Genomic DNA, 13,478 nt, shown 5'->3' on the forward strand with positions numbered 1-13,478 from the left:
TACCTAGTTCTCTCTCTCTGTCTGTCTGTCTGTCTACCTAGTTCTCTCTCTCTGTCTGTGTCTGTCTACCTAGTTCTCTCTCTCTGTCTGTCTGTCTGTCTACCTAGTTCTCTCTCTCTGTCTGTCTGTCTGTCTACCTAGTTCTCTCTCTCTGTCTGTCTGTCTGTCTACCTAGTTCTCTCTCTCTGTCTGTCTGTCTGTCTACCTAGTTCTCTCTCTCTGTCTGTCTGTCTGTCTACCTAGTTCTCTCTCTCTGTCTGTCTGTCTGTCTACCTAGTTCTCTCTCTCTGTCTGTCTGTCTGTCTACCTAGTTCTGTCTGTCTGTCTGTCTGTCTGTCTACCTAGTTCTGTGAGCACGCCATACACACCCCTCCTACCAGAACCACACCCCTCCTCCCAGAACCACAGCCAGTGTACTGTATCACGTCATCACCAATGGCACTGACCAAATCTTCTACCGGACTGAAAGTTTTCAACCTGTTGTAGGCTGAATTCCCACACCAAGTGCCGGTTCCAACGGGCCATTGCTGTAGCCTACGGAAAATGTCATATTGGTTGTCAAAAAGTTACAAGATAAAAAAAGGATTCACACGTGATTATAAATTACTACAAAAAAAAAAAAAAGGACAATAGGACACACAAGCGAGTAACAAAATGAGTCAACAGGTCCTCTGTAGCTCAATTGGCAGAGCATGGCGCTTGTAACGCCAGGGTAGTGGGTTCGATCCCCGGGACCACCCATACCTAAAAATGTATGCACACATGACTGTAAGTCGCTTTGGATAAAAGCGTCTGCTAAATGGCATATTATATTATTATTATATTATTAACAGCTGAGTCATCTACTTCATGAGATTTACAGCCTGATGATGCGCTCGCGTCTGTGATTTCAACGTCAATTGCGCCGCTTTCTCGTGTCCCGTTTACAGCGTTGAGCAGACGGAACGCTGTACAGACACATTCTACAGCCTCTGCCTGGCTTCGGTTGCTACAGCTTGACAATAAATAACCCCCCCCCCTCCCAAAAAATACCTTCACAAATAAAAACAACATGTAGGCCTACTACAGCAACATTTGAGCAGTAGCCTAGGCAACGCATTGAGCGCCATACAGCAATGCTGCATTCAACTGCACTGGTGTTCCACTTAATGCAAAAAAAATATATATATATATATATATATATATATATATATATATATATATTTACAAAAATACATGTTTTACATTTAAAAATGTTACAACAACCTAGCTACGTTTGTTATTTGAAGTTATAAAAATAAAAAAACGTTTGATTTTGGTCGCAGCATATTATGCACACCTGCAAGCATAGCAGCAAAGGCTGGACAAATATTATTGATCTCTTGTTTTAATATGTTAAAATGCTATATACAGCATCCTATAACTGGACATTATAAAGGGACATATTTATGCTATATAGAGCATCCTATAACTGGACATTATAAAGGGACATATTTATGCTATATAGAGCATCCTATAACTGGACATTATAAAGGGACATATTTATGCTATATACAGCATCCTATAACTGGACATTATAAAGGGACATATTTATGCTATATACAGCATCCTATAACTGGACATTATAAAGGGACATATTTATGCTATATACAGCATCCTATAACTGGACATTATAAAGGGACATATTTATGCTATATACAGCATCCTATAACTGGACATTATAAAAGGGACATATTTATGCTATATAGAGCATCCTATAACTGGACATTATAAAGGGACATATTTATGCTATATACAGCATCCTATAAGTGGACATTATAAAGGGACATATTTATGCTATATACAGCATCCTATAAGTGGACATTATAAAGGGACATATTTATGCTATATACAGCATCCTATAACTGGACATTATAAAGGGACATATTTAAATAAAAATAAAAACAGAGGCCAGGTTAGATCAGTTGTATGCACGTTGTTTTGTTCAAACATAAAATCGTTCATGTCTATGTCTATGGCCCGCAAATTCGTTGTGTTTTCAATATGGCCCGTGTGCTGATTGAGTTTTGACACCCCTGCAGTAAAAGTGCCATTCCCATCCTGGCTGATACACTATATATATATATATATATATATATACAAAAAAAGTATGTGGACACCCCTTACATTTAGTGGATTCGGCTATTTCAGCCACACACGTTGTTGACAGGGTGTATAAACATCGAGCCATGCGATCTCCATAGTGGTTATCGAAAGGGAGAGAGAGCTGGAAAGATTTTTAAAATACATTGAGGAACTATTGTCATTCTCAAATGGATGTAAAAACACTTTGTTTGCTTGTGGTTTGAGGTGAAGAAAACATGACTTTGAGAAGCTCCACAGGTCATTTAGTGGTAGTGCGTTAAGCCAATCAGAAATACAATCAGATCCCCAAATGGGCACATGTATATGTCTACATCTGCATCCAGGCCAGTTAGCCTATAGGTCTACTTCTATGTGTAATCAGGATAACCGTAAATCAGTCCTTACTCAACATTGACAGGAGCGCTCCAAACAAAAGACAATGACTAAATTGACAGAACTCGTAAATGGGATTAAATAAACCAAAACTTGTTTCTCACAAGTGTAGCATAGGTTTTGCACTCTGAAAACAACGTGTCCACTCCGACAACGAGAACAGGAAGACTGGAATAATAATATTGAATGCAGTAAAACAAATGACCGTAACCAAAGTAACAAACATTGTAGATTAGAAATTATAGGAATTAACGGTAAATTGTTTAACACTTTTTTGGTTACTACATGATTCCATGTGTGTTATTTCATAGTTTTGATGTCTTCACTATTATTCTACAATGTAATTTTTTTTATATATATATATATAAAGAAAAACCCTTTTGACTGGTAGTGTATACAGTTGAAGTCGGAAGTTTACATACACTTAGGTTGGAGTCATTAAAACTCGTTTTTCAACCACTCCACAAATTTTTGTTAGCAAACTATAGTTTTGGCAAGTCGGTTAGGACATCTACTTTGTGCATGACACGTAATTTTCCCAACAATTGTTCACAGACAGATTATTTCACTTATAATTCACTGTATCACAATTCCAGTGGGTCAGAAGTTTACATACACTAAGTTGACTGTGCCTTTATACAGCTTGGAAAATTCCAGAAAATCATGTCATGGCTTTAGAAGCTTCTGATAGGCTAATTGACATCATTGAGTCAATTGGAGGTGTACCTGTGGATGTATTTCAAGGCCTACCTTCAAACGCAGTGCCTCTTTGCTTGAAATCATGGGAAAATCAAAAGAAATCAGCCAAGACCTCAGAATTTTTTTTGTAGACCTCCACAAGTCTGGTGCATCCTTGGGAGCAATTTCCAAACGCCTGAAGGTACCACGTTCATCTGTACAAACAATAGTACGCAAGTATAAACACCATGGGACCACGCAGCCATCATACCGCTCAGGAAGGAGACGCGTTCTGTCTCCTAGAGATGAACGTACTTTGGTGCGAAAAGTGCAAATCAATCCCAGAACAACAGCAAAGATGCTGGAGGAAACAGGTACAAAAGTATCTATATCCACAGTAAAAGGAGTCCTATATCGACATAACCTGAAAGGCTGCTCAGCAAGGAAGAAGCCACTGCTCCAAAACCACCATAAAAAAGCCAGACTACGGTTTGCAACTGCACATGGGGACAAAGATCGTACTTTTTGGAGAAATGTCCTTTGGTCTGATGAAACAAAAATAGAACTGTTTGGCCATAATGACCATCGTTATGTTTGGAGGAAAAAGGGGGGAGCTTGCAAGCTGAAGAACACCATCCCAACCGTGAAGTACGGGGGTGGCAGCATCATGCTGTGGGGGTGCTTTGCTGCAGGAGGGACTGGTGTACTTCACAAAATAGATGGCATGATGAGGAAGGAAAATTATGTGGGTATATTGAAGCAACATCTCAAGACATCAGTCAGGAAGTTAAAGCTTGGTCGTAAATGGGTCTTCCAAATGGACAATGACCCCAAGCATACTTCCAAAGTTGTGGCAAAATGGCTTAAGGACAGCAAAGTCAAGGTATTGGAGTGGCCATCACAAAGCCCTGACCTCAATCCTATAGAAAATGTGTGGGCAGAACTGAAAAAGCTTGTGCGAGCAAGGAGGCCTACAAACCTGACTCAGTTACACCAGCTCTGTCAGGAGGAATGGGCCAAAATTCACCCAACTTATTGTGGGAAGCTTGTGGAAGGCTACCCGAAACGTTTGACCCAAGTTAAACAATTTAAAGGCAATGCTACCAAATACTAATTGAGTGTATGTAAACTTCTGACCCACTGGGAATGTGATGAAAGAAATAAAAGCTGAAATAAATAATTCTCTCTACTATTATTCTGACATTTCACATTCTTAAAATAAAGTGGTGATCCTAACTGACCTAAGACAGGGAATTTGTACTAGGATTAAATGTCAGGAATTGTGAAAAACTGAGTTTAAATGTATTTGGCTAAGGTGTATGTAAACTTCCGACTTCAACTGTATATATTTGTTACTGCTCCACTAAAACAATCTTGATCGACCAACAGCATAACGACCCAACAATCGACTAATTGGGGCCCTACAGTGCTGTTATTGTGAAGTGGAAACGTCTAGGAGCAACAACGGCTCAGCTGCGAAGTGGTAGTCCACAACAAGCTCACAGAACGGGACCGCCGAGCGCTGAAGCGCATAAAAAAAACGTCTGTCCTCGGTTGCAACGAAAAACATTTCTGTTCTCGCTTTCAACACTCACTACTGAGTTCCAAACTGCTTCTGGAAGCAACGTCAGCACAATAACTGTTTGTCGGTAGCTTCATGAAATGGGTTTCCATGGCCGAGCAGCCGCACACAAGCCTAAGATCACCATGCATCACCATGCATAAAATATTTTAAAACTGTGCCTAAATAAATTACATGAACAGAAATTATTTGAAATTAATTTCCATTACTTTTCCAGGCCTGGAAAAAAAAAACTTGTTCAAATGCCATGTCTTTTCCAGGATTTTCATGACCGTACGAACCCTGACATCTGTCAACTTTAAGAAAGAAATGGGTCACAGACACAGTCATGTTCAGTGGATAGATAGCAGAAGCTCCTACCTGTGGCAGTAGTGGCCGTGTTGGTCGTCCCCGTCTCATGTGTTTCACACGGAGGATTGGAACACACCCTCTGGACCGTGCCCGTTCCTGTCCCCGCCAGGTTGGACGTAGCCTGAGACGGGGTGTTGGTCGTCCCTGTCTCATGCGTTTCACACGGAGGATTGGAACACACCCTCTGGACCGTGCCCGTTCCTGTCCCTGTTCCCGCCAGGTTGGACGTAGCCTGAGACGGGGTGTTGGTCGTCCCCGTCTCATGCGTTTCACACGGAGGATTGGAACACACCCTCTGCACTGTCCCTGTAGTCTGTCCACTGCCCATAATGGAGTTGGCCTGCGTCGAGGTAGTGGTGGTGTCTGTCTGGTGCGTTTCATAGCGTGGACTGGAGCACACAGGAGAGGTGAGGGGGGACCCTCCTCCACAACCGCTGGACGATTTGCTCTGGCTGTCGGAGGACGAGGAGCCGAGACTCATCCCCATCTTATCAGAGCCCATGTTAGAGCGGGCGGTGGTGGAGGTGTAGGTGGTCCCTGTTCTCAGGGTCTCCGGTCGCAGCACCCCCGGCGCAGACACGGCCCCGGAGACAGACGAGGGGGAGAGGGCTCCGGAGGAGGAGGGGGCCGGAGAGGACGGAGGATCAGACCCACTGGGGTTAGTTATGCAGGAACCTTGCTGTTGCTTGTCGGACCCCATGTTACAGCTGGCAGTGGTCGGGGTGTTGGTAGTGCCTGTATCGTGGGTCTCTGACGGGGGGTTGGTGCACAGCTGCTGTACCTGGCCCATGTTGGAGGACGCCGTCGTTTGAGTATTGGTGGTGCCGGTCTCGTGGGTTTCACACGGCGGGTTTGAACACACCCTCTCCACCCCACCATTACCGGTCATGTTAGCGGAGGCCGTGGTAGCTGTATTGGTGGTGCCGGTCTCGTGGGTCTCGCAGGGGGGGTTAGAGCAGACCAGGGTCACCGTGGAGGAGGGGTCAGCGGAGGTGGGGGAGGACATGATGGAGACAGGAAGGTCATGGACAGGCTGAGCCTCCACGCCGCTGGGGGTCGTGATCAAGGTCACCTGGGTGGCCTGGCCTCCTGCCTGGAGGACAGACACAAGAGGTCAATAATACAAGTTAATAAATTAAATCTTACCAATAAAATTAAGAAATATTTGAATAAATACTACTTATATAAATGGAATTCAAATCATTCCAAATGTTATGTTTTCTATTTGTGTTTTCATGGTGGCAGAAAAGAAGTGCCACAGTTCGAGAAGCACTGAAACTTCTACTTTTCAAAGTCAGCTTGCTGTCTTCCCAGGCGTATCAAAGTCAGCTTGCTGTCTCCCAGGCGTATCAAAGTCAGCTTGCTGTCTAACATGCGTATCAAAGTCAGCTTGCTGTCTCCTAGACGTATCAAAGTCAGCTTGCTGTCTCCCAGGCGTATCAAAGTCAGCTTGCTGTCTCCTAGACGTATCAAAGTCAGCTTGCTGTCTAACATGCGTATCAAAGTCAGCTTGCTGTCTTCCCAGGCGTATCAAAGTCAGCTTGCTGTCTCCTAGACGTATCAAAGTCAGCTTGCTGTCTCCCAGCCGTATCAAAGTCAGCTTGCTGTCTAACATGCGTATCAAAGTCAGCTTGCTGTCTCCCAGGCGTATCAAGGTCAGCTTGCTGTCTTCCCAGGCGTATCAAGGTCAGCTTGCTGTCTCCCCAGGCGTATCAAAGTCAGCTTGCTGTCTCCCAGGCGTATCAAAGTCAGCTTGCTGTCTTCCCAGGCGTATCAAAGTCATCTTGCTGTCTTCCCAGGCGTATCAAAGTCATCTTGCTGTCTCCTAGACGTATCAAGGTCAGCTTGCTGTCTCCCAGGTGTATATGCCACCAGGACAAGCTAAGCAGCTAATTTAAATGGGATTCAACCCATTCCAAGTATTAATGACGGCAGTATGCATCTGTACCAAACTGATTACAACCTGTCCTGGTCTGACATAACAAATGTGGTAGATAAGACACTACGGCTGTGTATACAAAGGCAGACAATTCTGATCGATTTATTCACCAATTGGACTTTTAACCAACTAAAGCAGCTTTTTTGCCAATAATTGGGCAAAAGTTCAGAATTGGGCTGCCTGTGTAAATCAAATCAAATGTTATTTGCAACATGCGCCAAATACAACAGGTGTAGACCTTACAATGAAATGCTTACTTACAAGCCCTTAACCAACAATGCAGTTTTAAGAAAAATAAGTGTTAAGTAAAAAAATAGATAAAAAATAAAAATGCATGCTTCAGTGTTGCTTGCCTCCAAGCGAGCATAGAAGTGATTTAGCTCGTCTGGTTGGCTCGTGTCATTGGGCAGCTCGCGGCTGTGCTTCCTTTTGTAGTCCGTAATAGTTTTCAAGCCCTGCCACATCCGACGAGCGTCAGAGCCGGTGTAGTACGATTCAATCTCAGTCCTGTATTGACGCTTTGCCCGTTTGATGGTTCGTCGGAGGGCATAGCGGGATTTCTTATAAGCGTCCGGGTTAGAGTCCCGCTCCCCAAAAGCGGCAACTCTACCCTTTAGCTCAGTGCGGATGTTGCCTGTAATCCATGGCTTCTGGTTGGGGTATGTACGTACGGTCACTGTGGGGACAACGTCATCGATGCACTTATTGATGAAGCCAGTGACTGAAGTGGTGTACTCCTCAATGCCATCGGAAGAATCCCGGAAACATATTCCAGTCTGTGCTAGCAAAACAGTCCTGTAGCTTAGCATCTGCGTCATCTGACCACTTCTGAGCGAGTCACTGGTGCTTCCTGCTTTAGTTATTGCTTGTAAGCAGGAATCAGGAGGACATAATTATGGTCAGATTTGCCAAATGGAGGGCGAGGGAGAGCTTTGTACGCGTCTCTGTGTGTGGAGTAAAGGTGGTCTAGAGTTTTTTTTCCTCTGGTTGCACATTTAACATGCTGGTAGAAATGAGGTAAAACGGATTTAAGTTTCCCTTCATTAAAGTCCCCGGCCGCCTCTGGATGAGTGTTTTCCTGTTTGCTTATGGCCTTATACAGCTCGTTGAGTGCGGTCTTAGCGCCAGGATCAGTTTGTGGTGGTAAACAGACAGCTACGAAAAATATAGATGAAAACTCTCTTGGTAAATAGTGTGGTCTACAGCTTATCATGAGATGCTCTACCTCAGGCGAGCAAAACCTTGAGACTTCCTTAATATTAGATTTCGTGCACCAGCTGTTATTTACAAATATACAGACTGCCACCCCTTGTCTTACCGGAGTCAGCCGTTCTATCCTGCCGATGTAGCGTATAGCCCGCCAGCTGTATGTTATCCATGTCGTCATTCAGCCACGACTCGGTGAAACATAAGATATTACAGTTTATAACGTCCCGGTGGTAGGATATTCTTGATCGGAGCTCATCCATTTTATTATCCAATGATTGTACGTTGGCTAAAAAGGACTGATGGTAGAGGCAGATCACCCACTCGCCGTCGGCTCATTACAAGGCACCCCGACCTACGTCCCCGATATCACCGTCTCTTCTTCATGCGAATGACGGGAATTTGGGCCTTGTCGGGTGTCGGAAGTAAATCCTTCGCGTCCGACTCCTTAAAGAAAAAATATTGGTCCAGTACGAGGTGAGTAATCGCTGTCCTGAAATCCAGAAGCTCTTTTTCGGTCATAAGAGACGGAGGCAGAAACATTATGTACAAAATAAGTTACAAATAACGCGAAAACACACACACACACACACTCAATTGGTTAGGAGCCGGTAAAAACGGCAGCCATCTCCTCCGGCGCCATTGAACTGTACATCGTCTACATAAACTGTACCTGTGCTGCGGAGACAGTGACCTGTCCAGGCAGGGTCGTCATGGTGCCCAAGGTGGTGATGGGAGTAGCGCTGGCAACACTTCCTCCTGCCAGGCTGGTCGACACTGTGCCAGTCACTGTACCCAACGTAGTCACACCTGGTCAGAGGGAGAACATTGATTTATTAATTGATTGATCGCTATTGGTAGCGCTAACAGACATGTAAGTCGCTCTGGATAAGAGTGTCTGCTAAATGACTTAAATGTAATTGTACCTAAGCTAGTCTAATGGGACTGATGCTGCAAAACAACACAAGCTAAAGCATGATGGTGACTGTTGATAAATAATAATAATAATAATAATAATAATAATAATAATAATAATAATATGCCATTTAGCAGACGCTTTCATCCAAAGCGACTTACAGTCATGCGTGCATACATTTTTTGTGTATGGGTGGTCCCGGGGATCGAACCCACTACCCTGGCATGACTAGCAAAGCTGTGATTATCACTGAGCTCCTTACCTGTGGTTCCCTTGACGACCAGGGTGGTGACGTTAGGTTTGACACCGGAAACAGTTACCGGGGAGACGAGACGTACACCTCCCATGGGGACGGTCCGTAAAATAGTCCCGGGCTGTCCGGGGGCACCCTTCAGCACCACCTGGTAGAAACATCATAACAACCTGTTAGATACATAGAGCTATTAGAGGCGCCATCAAACCCCTACAACTCATCCAGAATGCCGCAGCCCGTCTGGTGTTCAACCTTCCGAAGTTCTCTCACGTCACCCCCCTCCTCCGCACACTCCACTGGCTTCCAGTTGAAGCTCGCATCTGCTACAAGACCATGGTGCTTGCCTACGGAGCTGTGAGGGGAACGGCACCTCCGTACCTTCAGGCTCTGATCAGACCCTACACCCAAACGAGGGCATTGCGTTCATCCACCTCTGGCCTGCTGGCTCCCCTTCCTCTGCGGAAGCATAGTTCCCGCTCAGCCCAGTCAAAACTGTTCGCTGCTCTGGCACCCCAATGGTGGAACAAGCTCCCTCACGACGCCAGGACAGCGGAGTCACTCACCACCTTCCGGAGACACTTGAAACCCCACCTCTTTAAGGAATACCTGGGATAGGATAAAGTAATCCTTCTACCCCACCCTTACCCCACCCAAAAAAATAAAAAAATAAAAAATAAACATATTGTAAAGTGGTTATCCCACTGGCTATAAGGTGAATGCACCAATTTGTAAGTCGCTCTGGATAAGAGCGTCTGCTAAATGACTAAAATGTAAATGTAAATGTTATATACAGTAAAATAGTCCCGGGCCAGGGGCAACATTTGAAGCACCACCTGGTAGAAACAGAGGATGTATACATGCACAAGACAGGTAATATAAGCACATCAAACGTATTTCCTTGAGCAAGGCTCTTATGTGTTATGAAACGTAAAAGTTTTGAGAATGACGCAAATACTAATTTTCACAAAGTCTGCTGCCTCAGTTTTGATGATGGCAATTTGCATATACTCCAGAATGTCATGAAGAGTGATCAGATGAATTGCAATTAATTGCAAAGTCCCTCTTTGCCATGAAAATGAACTTAATCCCCCAAACTCTTTCCCACTGCATTTCAGCCCTGCCACAAAAGGACCAGCTGCCATCATGTCAGTGATTCTCTCGTTAACACAGGTGAGAGTGTTGACGAGGACAAGGCTGGAGATCACTCTGTCATGCTGATTGAGTTAGAATAACAGACTGGAAGCTTTAAAAGGAGGGTGGTGCTTGAAATCATTGTTCTTCGTCTGTTAACCATGGTTACCTGCAAGGAAACATGTGCCGTCATCATTGCTTTGCACAAAAAGGTCTTCACAGGCAAGGATATTGCTGCTAGTAAGATTGCACCTAAACCAACCATTTATCGGTTCATCAAGAACTTCAAGGAGAGAGGTTCAATTGTTGTGAAGAAGGCGTCAGGGTGCCCAAGAAAGTCCAGCAAAGTTGATTCAGCTGCGGGATCGGGGCACCACCAGTGCAGAGCTTGCTCAGGAATGGCAGCAGGCAGATGCGAGTGCATCTGCACGCACAGTGAGGCAAAGACATTTGGAGGATGGCCTGGTGTCAAGAAGGGCAGAAAAGAAGCCACTTCTCTCCAGGAAAAACATCAGGGACAGACTGATATTCTGCAAAAGGTACAGGGATTGGACTGCTGAGGACTGGGGTAAAGTCATTTTCTCTGATGAATCCCCTTTCCGATTGTTTGGGGCATCCGGAAAACACCTTGTCCGGAGAAGACCAGGTGAGCACTACCATCAGTCCTGTGTCATGCCAACAGTAAAGCATCCTGAGACCATTCATGTGTGGGGTTGCTTCTCAGCCAAGGGAGTGGGCTCACTCACATTTCTGCCTAAGAACACAGCCATGAATAAAGAACGGTACCAACACATCCTCCGAGAGCAACTTCTCCCAACCATCCAAGAACAGTTTGGTGACGACCAATGCCTTTTCCAGCATGATGGAGCACCTTGCCATAAGGCAAAAGTGATAACTAAGTGGCTCGGGGAACAAAACATCGACATTTTGGGTCCATGGCCAGGAAACTCCTCAGACCTTAATCCCATTGAGAACTTGTGGTCGATCCTCAAGAGGCGGGTGGACAAACAAAAACCCACAAATTCTGACAAACTCCAAGCATTGATTATGCAAGAATGGGCTGCCATCAGTCAGGATGTGGCCCAGAAGTTAATTGACAGCATGCCAGGGCGGATTGCAGAGGTCTTGAAAAAGAAGGATCAACACTGCAAATACTGACTCTTTGCATAAACTTAATGTAATTGTCAATAAAAGCCTTTGACACATATGGAATGCTTGTAATTATACTTCAGTATACCATAGTAACATCTGACAAAAAATATCTCATAACACTGAAGCAGCGAATTTCGTGAAGACCAATACTTGTGTCATTCTCAAAACTTTTGACCACGACTGTATATAACTGCCTTAATGTTGCTGGACCCCAGGAAGAGTAGCTGCTGCCTTGGAAGGAACTAATGGGGATCCATAATAAACCCCAGGAAGAGTAGCTGCTGCCTTGGCAGGAACTAATGGGGATCCATAATAAACCCCAGGAAGAGTAGCTGCTGCCTTGGCAGGAACTAATGGGGATCCATAATAAACCCCAGGAAGAGTAGCTGCTGCCTTGGCAGGAACTAATGGGGATCCATAATAAACCCCAGGAAGAGTAGCTGCTGCCTTGGCAGGAACTAATGGGGATCCATAATAAACCCCAGGAAGAGTAGCTGCTGCCTTGGCAGGAACTAATGGGGATCCATAATAAACCCCAGGAAGAGTAGCTGCTGCCTTGGCAGGAACTAATGGGGATCCATAATAAACCCCAGGAAGAGTAGCTGCTGCCTTGGCAGGAACTAATGGGGATCCATAATAAACCCCAGGAAGAGTAGCTGCTGCCTTGGCAGGAACTAATGGGGATCCATAATAAACCCCAGGAAGAGTAGCTGCTGCCTTGGCAGGAACTAATGGGGATCCATAATAAACCCCAGGAAGAGTAGCTGCTGCCTTGGCAAGAACTAATGGGGATCCATAATAAACCCCAGGAAGAGTAACTGCTGCCTTGGCAGGAACTAATGGGGATCCATAATAAACCCCAGGAAGAGTAGCTGCTGCCTTGGCAGGAACTAATGGGGATCCATAATAAACCCCAGGAAGAGTAGCTGCTGCCTTGGCAGGAACTAATGGGGATCCATAATAAACCCCAGGAAGAGAAGCTGCTGCCTTGGCAGGAACTAATGGGGATCCATAATAAACACAAATAACCACAATTGCTCTCCATCCAGGGTTAAAGGCTTAAGGTTAAAGGCAGAAGGCAAAATGTCTAACCAATGGACAATAATTCAGGTGCTGGAAAAACAAAATGTGTAACAAATAATGTGTCCACGACTTAAGGCCAGGTACCAATTTAGAAATTAATATTAGTGTTTTCAAAAAGTAAACATAAAAAAAATGTCAAAAATGTATCTATTCTCATATTTTCTTTAGTTTATCGTACTACCATCACCACCATTTGAATGCATTTTAAACACTTTAAATCAATCATTTCTAAGCTGACTACATTAAATGGCACAATTTAAAAAGCCCATTTCATAGCGTGTTACGAACTGCACTACAGTATATTTAGTAACTTACTTTGACGCGTTAGTGATGGGTCTAAATAGGCGGTTGGTAGTCTAAAGTCAGTGTACTTGTCTTAACAGTCTAGAGTCATAACAGTCTAGAGTCTAAGGGGGGGGGGTTCTACTAAGCTAACATATGGAATTGTTTTAAGATGGTCATGTCTGTGCCATTAAACCCCTACAACTCATCCAGAATGCCGCAGCCCGTCTGGTGTTCAACCTTCCCAAGTTCTCTCACGTCACCCCCCTCCTCCGCACACTCCACTGGCTTCCAATTGAAGCTCGCATCCGCTACAAGACCATGGTGCTTGCCTTTGGAGCAGTGAGGGGAACGGCACCCCTGTACCTTCAGGCTCTGATCAGTCCCTACACCCAAACGAGGACATTGC

General features: G+C 44.7%; 1 protein-coding gene across 1 annotated transcript in view; it reads right to left on the minus strand.

Moving 5' to 3' along the window:
- LOC311150241 (host cell factor 1-like) overlaps positions 1-13,478 on the minus strand; it is a 67,818-nt gene that overhangs the window by 22,397 nt on the left and 31,943 nt on the right. The window contains exons 17-19 of the mRNA XM_084187617.1: positions 9,431-9,569; positions 8,926-9,062; positions 5,117-6,200 (exon numbers count right to left, since the gene is read on the minus strand). Of these exons, the coding sequence (XP_084043743.1) occupies positions 5,117-6,200; positions 8,926-9,062; positions 9,431-9,569 (1,360 nt within the window). The remainder of the gene's footprint in view (positions 1-5,116; positions 6,201-8,925; positions 9,063-9,430; positions 9,570-13,478) is intronic.

The sequence above is a fragment of the Coregonus lavaretus genome (assembly GCF_964263955.1).
Source record: "Coregonus lavaretus genome assembly, chromosome: 22".
In the NCBI taxonomy this organism is placed as follows: Eukaryota; Metazoa; Chordata; class Actinopteri; order Salmoniformes; family Salmonidae; genus Coregonus; species Coregonus lavaretus.